We start from the raw sequence: 9,230 nt of genomic DNA on the forward strand, positions 1-9,230 counted from the left end.
TAGTTCCCTCCAACTCTTACATACAACTTATAAAATCCAGGTTTAGAACTCTTTTGTTGAATGTTTTCGGAGCTAATGGGTATTTATAAGCAAGGCAAACAAGAGAGAGGCTCACTTTTCAGTGGCTCAAAGAGCATGAACTGAAAGCTGCAGAACAGATTGTATAGTGCAATATCATTCAAGATTTGGTTTCTGTTAAGGAGATTATTACATGAACTGAAAGCTGCAAAACAGATTGGATCATTGGAAGCATGAAGGGTGGATGATAATTCAATCTCAAAACCCTTTCGTATAACAGAAGATTCATCTAATTTAATAATCACAATTTTTGGACCATAATAGCACTATATGATTCATATAACAGAAGAAATAATGACTCAGGGCAAGGGAAAGGAAATGTACTATTTCACATGATAAAAGTATGCATAATAGTACATTGAACTACTACATAGTATAAAACCCATAAGACAAAAGAAAATGTAAGAAGCAATTTCTGAAAGAAGAATGAAAAACATCTCTCAAGACGTAATTGTTAAGGAAAAAAGGAAAGAGAAAAATGGCAGCTTAATTCCACTAAAATGCTCGCCCTTTTACAATGTCAAGGCTCATCTCACTAGGATCCGTTGCTTGCAACTCAAATTGAATCCCATCCAATTCCCTTTTGAATCTGTCCTTGGAGCTTGCATACACCATTTTCATTCTCACCTTTGATGAATCAGGTGACCTTCAAACATAACAACAAATTATTTCAGTAAATATATGTAACAGCTTCACTTTGATAAATTATTGAATTATTGGGAGGAATTTCATTACCAGGCAATGAAGAAAATTTTGCTTTTCTGGCAGTTCTCACTAGTAATGAAATCAAAGTCAAAGACGGCATAGCGGCATTCATCAGCAGGAAGAGATGCACTAAAATCATCGTAAGTGTCACCAGGGCTACCGAGTTTCTCTACCACAACCTGCTGATTTTCAATCTTGAAGATGATAAATCGGTAGTTCCTTTTTGCTTTTAGTTCCAGAAATTTCAGCTTACATTCATCATCCACAGCCATTCCAGACGCCGCGTTCGCCTAACCCATTTGGATATATATGATTTCATTTCCATACAACATATAAATACATGAAGAATGAATTTCAGGATGCAAACTTTGCACCAAAGTTAAAACACATAAGAAGCTTGTTATAGAATGATATTTTGAAAGGGCATTCGAATAACGGAAATGCCATGGACAACAAGATTTGATATATGATAACACAAAACTACAATTATCTATATACATTTCGTTTTCGTTTTACTGTAATTTCACAAAACTTTACAGAACGGGTGTAGTTGATTTTTATGTTAGGGAAATCTAAAGACTCCAATTTTGTGTAAAACACATGAAAATGTTGATCATAATCCCTCCAACTTGCGCGCACCTCGACTAATCTTCTATAACCCTGAAATTAATGACCAGATAAACCTTCTAGTGGATGTCCTTATTAACAACCGAAGAGAATCAAACTCAAAACTTCTTGAATATATTATTCAAGAGCCCCTATCGTCCCGTCTGACCACCTAGGGGTGGTTCAAGTTTATCCTATTCCTTTTTTGTAAACACCAAAAAACGTGTCCAAAATACACTTGACCACCTTTACTATAGTATATTACAAAGGTTATTGTGTAGAAAAATGCATCTATTATAAACATATACAATAGTGGGAAATCCTGGGGACACTACATATTTATGGATGAGAATTAATTTGTTCTATTAGTCGCCTTAAAACTGTTTTATATTTTGAGAACTTTTCAAATTTTCCAACCTGAAAAATGCAAAAATAAGACGAGTGGAAACTAATAGAAAGGATATTGAAAAAACCACGTTGATCACTGGTAATTTTTTAGAAAAAGAACATCAAAAGAGGACAAATACTAGTGTCACAATAATCTTTATACTCTGGGGTTACTGCCTGATGAAAATTCTATTTTAATGAAAAAAGAAAAAAGTTGTCAATGTTGAAATATCTCTTGTAAATTATATGAGTTTCAAATGCAGAAATGCCCACAAGCTAAGCCACGAAGAGAAACTGTGGTCGATTGAATATTACAGAATCTCATGCAACTGCAAATCAATGAAATCTAGCTATTTCTACTTACAAAAATATTCATTAATATTACATTTCCCATTTTTATTGGTTGGCCAGCCATAACAAGATATATTATTGAAAAATTAACAAGAAACAGAGTGAGAGAGAAGTACCATGTTGTCAGTCGGATCCTTATGAGAAATGAAGAAAGGAAAAGATGATGAAGAAGAGAGGAAAATAAAAGTGAGAAAAGGAAGCAGAACTGGAGAGAAGAAGAATACAGATCCTTAATTTGAGGGAAACATGAAAGGTGCGAAGAATGCGGTTTGGTTAATTAGAGAAATTTGAGGGAGAAAGCAAAGGTTGAGAATTCTCTGAGCTTTCAAGGCTCATAATCTTCTAATCATTTCATGTTATATATATATATATATATGCATCAAAGCAGAAAGTCTATACATATAGATGTTGCCACGTTAAGATTAATTCAATGGCCATCTTCCTTTGCTTTTGGTTATTTATTTTTGTCACCAAAACTATTTCCTGAAAAAGGAACTGATTTCCTAACCAAGCCTAATATTACTGATGCCACATCTAAATAATTTGAGACAGTGTACAATAATTAGTATTAACTGAACATATAATCTGTGATTGAAACAGGATAGGCTTATCATAAACTTCAGGCCAATAAAGTGCAACAAATATTAGTACCCAATGTCACTTGATGAAAAAATTAACATCAGCAAAATTCACAACTAAAACAAAGGACAGAACGCTAAAATTGTAGAGATATTAATAAATTCATTCCAAGTGAGACAATTGATGGCAGGAAAAGATGATCAAGTTACTTTGGGGAAAAAAAGAATTCAAGTGTCCAAGGTACTCTGAAAAATAGCTATCATCTCTTGGCGTATATAAAAGAAAAACTCATAATCTTCGTCACAAGACAGTTCTTATCTTACAAAATTTTGACCACCATAGAGACTTGTTTTCCTCTTTGATTTTACATTACCTCTTAGTGCATATTACAACACAGGTTCATGAAATCATCACAAGACAGTTTTCATCCTACAAAATTTACCACTTTGGTTCCTTGTTTCTTCTTTGACTTTACATTACCATCTTTAGAATCAGATACAGGACCAACTTTTGATGCAGACTTGTCTTTGTTACCACTAGAAGCTTCTTCTATCACAAAGTCACCATCAAGATCATCACCACTAACAAATTTGGTCACCTGTCCCCTTGGCATATCTTCAAACGCTGAAATGAAGAGATCATACATATATATGTATCATTAGCATCAACATTATTAGGGTAAAATTGAGCTATAGCAATGAGAAACTTGAACATGTTACCTTCTATTCTTGTAGGGGCAGAACTTCTGTTGCCTTTATTAGGACAATCTTTTGCCAAATGTGTTACACCACCACATATCTTACAACAGCCACCCTAAGAAAAAGCCAAAATAAAAATGTGTCAGACTCGACATGAGAGGAATATTAGAATGTCCCAACCCATTTATCAACAAAGATACGATGGTCTTCATTCTAACAGAAGAGCTCATTGTCCATTTACAGCGAGAGTTCCTTTTTCTTAATAACCCTAGGTACCAAGTTTGAAACTAGGGACTATTTGATACGACAACAATCAGTAGTCTGGAAGCAATGGCTATAATATTCAAAGTAGGTAGCCACATGGGAATTTGAACCCATGATATCTTGGTTGCAAACCAAAAGTCATGCCATTTAACCAAGCATATGGGTTACCAGAGAGGGTCTCACTTAAGCATGGTCTTTAAGGAAATGGCCTAGATACAGTCCTAGCATCCAGCATTTAAAATAAAAGTGGCCATTCTCAAGAACCAACCCCTGCATACTCGCATGAAGCAGCCAGAAACTTAGGTTTGTGTATCAGAGTATGGCCCCTCTTCTGAATGAAACAAAGATATGGAAATAGTCATAACTTACCTTTGGGTAGATTCCGTGCGTATTTTGAGGGCAGTTCTTGCTTAGATGTCCTTGTTCTTTACAGATAAAGCAACTGGCAAATTTTGTTCCACCTACATTACCCAAGACGCTCATCATGTTCCATGGGAAAAAAAGGATAAAAACCCCAAATTCAAGTATGCCATTAGATAAGTTCAGATCTCCTTTGGTCATGCATAAGTTGTCCCATATTTTTTACATTTGATTACAAATACACAATCATGAAGTCAAACATTAAGAGTGTGATTCTGCTACAAAGTGCACCATATAAATGGCAAACTCTTATTTTTTTCCCCTTATTTTTCCCCTCGGTAAACCTTTCCCTAAACTTTGTAGGTTGAGACTTGAGAAAAATGTCCGTAAGATTGTTTGCTATAGAATAAGAGAAAAAGAGGGAGAATCTCCCTTTACCAAAATGATCAATAATTATTCTTCAAAGCCCTGACCTAGACTACTCTGAAATGTCCCCCTTGCATACATATGATTGAAATTGCCATATTATATGAGGCATTCTTCAAAACTCTAACCTCATTTATCTCTAAACTGAAATCCACCACTAATTACAGAGCATTTTATTTGTATACTATTGGTAGATAAAAATAGCTTATCATGCACAATCCTAAACTTCAAGGGTGTTTGATCTCATATATACCTTTAGAAACTACAGGCTGAAATGAGATTATGTCTGACAAAATATTTAAGACAAATAGTAAAAACAACTTAATTAAAAAAGCTCTTCAAATTATTTGCTGCAGCCAACTCCTAGTGATAGTATATGTCAATAGATTGAAAATTCCAAACCCCAAAATTTTTTCATAGTTTTCAACAGTCCATGACAATTGAAATTGATAAAGAATCGACTATTAATCATAACCTGTAATGGTTATGAACAACACCTATCTTGTGAAGATTAATGTACCAACATACTCCAAAATATGATTTTTTTTTTTTTTCTTTTTTAATGAATTCTCTAAATAAATAAAATCAAATGTAGTATTTATAAGATGCAATGTCATGTATCATTCACCATCAAGCAATCAACTGAATTGAGGTCACTATACAAACTAACTACAGAAAATTAAAAAACCAAGTATATCAAAATTTCAATGAAAAATATTATCCAAACACATAATTAACCAATTTTCAGTATCCTAAATTAATTAAAAGAACAATTACCATCTTGAAGTGGTTGGGGACATTGTGCAAGTGAATGCCCAGTTTTGCCGCAATTATAACACATCTTCTTGCTCTCAGTCTCTTCACTCTTAGAAGGACAATTCTTTAGACTATGTCCACGGTGCCTACAAAGCAAACATATCTGCAAAACACCATACAAAATCAATTAACTCCAAACCCACGTATAAAATATGAACAGAGTCAATTTTTCAATTAAAAAAAAAAAATTATCAAACCTTATTTTTTTCCCACTGAGCTTTCTCAGGGCAATGTTTGGCTATATGGTTTTTGGCTTTACAAATGTAGCAGCTCTCCCCAGGCTTCATGCCAGGGACTCTAAGTGGGTGTTTTTTGAAACTCTTTTTAATGGGTTTATTTGGGTCCCTGGGTTGTTTAGACTCTGATTTTTTGCGCTTGAAGGTCTTCTTTTTTTTCTTCTTGTCCGGGTCTTTCGGGGCCGTCGGCTCTGGCTTTGGGAAGAACTCTGGGTGCTCTTCTTTGTATCGCTTGCGAGCTAGTTTCTGTCTTTCGCTGACCATCTTGGCTAAAACTGTAAATGAGAACTGAATAGACTTAGATATTCAAGGGTTTAAGCAGGAGCAGAGAGGGTTTTGGAGGCTATGCAATGCGAGAGGAAAGGGTTCACGGATGAGTCAATAGTTCTCCTACGGTGATAACTACTGGAATCTGCTATGTGTCAGAGTTTCATTGGCGAGATGGAATTGAGTCAAATAGAAGCCTCACAATTGACTTCCAAGTATTGATTTAAGCATTAAAATCATAATTTACATAGGTAGTGTTTGGCTCGGGGTGATATAAGATTAATTTTGTAATCTCTGTTTAATTTTTAAGATTTTTTTATTTAGTTTTCAAGTAATAAAATATTACATAATTTTTTATTGTAAATAGTATTTACTGTTAGTAATATTGAAAGTAATCAGATTACTTTCTCAAGGGGTGTTTATATAAGATTATTGAGGTAATCTTAATTTTGATCCTATTTTGCCCTTAATCTTTTATCATTTCGGATACATGTGCCCTCATATGTCTACCAAATAACAATTACCCAGACCCCCTACATTTGAGAATTAGCTAAAACACCCTCGCCACAAAAAAAGTTTAAAAGTTAACAAAATACCCCCAACCACCCAAGACCACCACTGGTTGTCGGTGAAAGTTGTCATATCGACACAAGACAGATAGGATCTTGCCGGTAAGGACGATTTCGGCCATGGATTTGTGATCCATCATGAAATGGTCGTCGTTTCACGACCGAAGATCTAGCCTTTTCATAGCTAGATCTATGGCTGTGAAACGGTCACATCTTTGGCCGTAAAACAATCATATTCACGGCCATATTTGGCTGGATTAGGCCTTACCGATGCACGATCAGCCAAATCTGGCCGGTCGTGCACCATTACGTTGGCTACCGACGATGGCTGATGGTAGGTGGGGGTGATTTTGCTACAAATTAAAATTGTATATGGTTGAGGTGTTTTAGCAAAATTTCAAATATAGGGGGGTTAAAAGAAATAATTTAAAAAATAAAATAAAAATAATATTATATTATTATTTAAAAAGAAAGGTAATTTAGTAATCTACATAACATACCCACTAATTTATCCTCTCAACCAAATATATTATTATAACATACCCACCAATTTATTCCAACTGATCAAACACGTTTATCTAAAGATTCTCTAGTAATCTATCTTTTCAGTAATACAACATTCCTCAGTAATATAACATTCCCTGAACCAAATACACCCTTAATGTTTCGTAATTTAATTTTAAAGAGTATTTCTGATTATTTTAGAAAAAAAATCTATTTATTTTTGGTAACTAGGGTGTTCGGATTAACTAACGCACACCTCAGCTAATCCCGACCTAATGAACAAGTAAATTACCTAATTGACAGGTAAGTTAAAAATATGGTAGGTGATTACTTTGTGTGATTCAAACACAAGACTTTTAAGTAATTCAGAGTCTTGTCATCCGACCATAAGTCAAATGGATAAAAATTACATTCTTATTGTTAGCAAAATGCACCTCTCCCCTTGTGGTCAAATGACAAACCTTTTAGTCACTAAGGTTAGCTAGAGGTGGGCATTTGAGACTGGGTCCAAAAACCCAGTCCTAGGAGGTCTGGTCCCAAAACGGGACCAGGCTTAAGGAGAAAGGCTCGGTCCCTCCACTGGGCCCTCCTCCAAGGCCTGAGCCTGGGCCCAAATTTTTTTAAACATTTTTGTTTTAGTCCCTTGTATAATTAAATAAAACCCTCTATAAATTTTGAAATAAACATAAATTATAGGGGTTAAAAGAGATTTTACAAAATTTATTAAAAAAAAAAAAATTACTTTTCTTTAATAACCATTGGCTGCCAGCCAACGGTCATTTTGGGGGGCGAGCAAGATTTTTTTTTTTCATTCCCCCCTCTCCCCTGCAACTACATTATAAATAACTTTAAAATATTTCATTCTCTCAATCTCTTTACTCCAAATCTCCAATCAAATTCTCATTCAATTTATAGTTATAATTTATTCATATAATTTATTTATTTATATTATTCAATTTTTTCAATTTTTCAATATCATCTCTTATTCATATTATTATTTTTTTTCATTTTAATTATTTATTATTTTATCATAAATTCATAATGGATTCCCGAAATGATGCATTCGGAGAATCATCCCCGAATGAGTTTTACGTTCCATCCACCGAAGAAATAGAAGGGTTCAATCCATTTTCACCATTTCCTCCAGAGGCAGCAACTGCAATTCCACAACCACATTCGATCGGGACAAGGTGTAGCCAAACACATGTGAGCTATGAGTCAACGAGCACAGGCATAGCCCAACCTCTCCGACCATCAAAGAGAGTTGTGTCTGATGTATGACGACACTTCACCAAATCAAAACGGCCAAAGACAAATGGGGAGGGGGAAGAATCGTGTGGGGTATGTAATTTCTGTGGAACCATTATTGGTATCGAGAAGGGGACTTCGATGATGCGACGACACGTGGAGAAGAAGTACCCTCAAATAATGCAGTTGCCCAGTACATCTTCAACCGGATCAGGTAGACAAATTTAAACTCAACTTAATTTTAATCCATAATCCTCAACTCTCTCAACAATGCATATGTTGCACGAGAGGAAATAGCAAGATTCATAGTTGCTACGGACTCTCTCATTTTTTATATAAAAATCCTTATTTTATTCACATAATTAAAACTGCATTTTGTCCCGCATATACCCAGTTAGTAAAAGTACAAGTAGAAAAGATATACTAAAACTTTATAACAAAATAAGTAATAAACTTAAAAACGAATTTCAAAATTTTAGGAATATATCTATTGCACTTACATCAGACATATGGCCTTGTAGATCAAAAACTGAATTTTTAACTGTCACAGTACATTTCTTAGATCATAATTGGGGTTTACAACAAAAATTGATGGGTTTTAAACCATTATATGAAAAACATAGTGCTGAAACTATTTATTTTACAATTCTTGAAATTTTGCAAGAATATTTATTAACTGATAGAGTTGTAGCGTTGACGCTTGATAATGCAGCTCCTAACACCGCGACAATCTCTTTATTTGAAAAGTGATTGGATCCGCGTGGTGAAGGCAAATTTTGTCACTAGAGATGTACTTGCCACATCATCAATTTGATAGTTAAAGCATGTTTAGATGCTATACATTCGAAGATGGAGATGGTATGCGTGGCTATCGGATTTATCGTCGACAGTAGCAATAAAAGATGGCAGGAGTACGTTAAATATTGTAAGCAAGAGGACCCACCGGTTCGACCTTTGAAGTTATGTACAGACATGCCTATTCATTGGAACTCCACCTACTTGATGTTAGAAGATTTGCCAACCGCAAAACAAATTATAGATTTCGTCAACCGAAAGTACTATCCAGAGGAAGTTGTTAGCTATGATGATTGGGCGGTTTGTGAACTTTGTTATTCATTTCTTAAAAATTTTTATGA

At 34.6% G+C, this 9,230-nt stretch overlaps 1 protein-coding gene across 1 annotated transcript; it reads right to left on the reverse strand.

Annotated features, from left to right (window-relative positions):
* Nucleotides 1-443: 443 nt before the first annotated feature.
* LOC116125540 lies at nt 444-5,887 on the reverse strand. The gene is made up of 9 exons (XM_031411243.1): nt 5,468-5,887; nt 5,232-5,373; nt 4,038-4,129; nt 3,426-3,519; nt 3,133-3,330; nt 2,599-2,661; nt 2,244-2,356; nt 814-1,073; nt 444-724 (listed from the first exon to the last, which is right to left on the reverse strand). The coding sequence occupies exons 1-9, from the start codon at nt 5,768-5,770 to the stop codon at nt 574-576; spliced, it is 1,416 nt and encodes a 471-aa protein (XP_031267103.1). The 5' UTR covers nt 5,771-5,887; the 3' UTR covers nt 444-573.
* Nucleotides 5,888-9,230: the final 3,343 nt, after the last annotated feature.

The sequence above is a fragment of the Pistacia vera genome, unplaced genomic scaffold (genome assembly GCF_008641045.1).
Source record: "Pistacia vera cultivar Batoury unplaced genomic scaffold, PisVer_v2 Contig1678, whole genome shotgun sequence".
Lineage (NCBI taxonomy): Eukaryota > Viridiplantae > Streptophyta > Magnoliopsida > Sapindales > Anacardiaceae > Pistacia > Pistacia vera.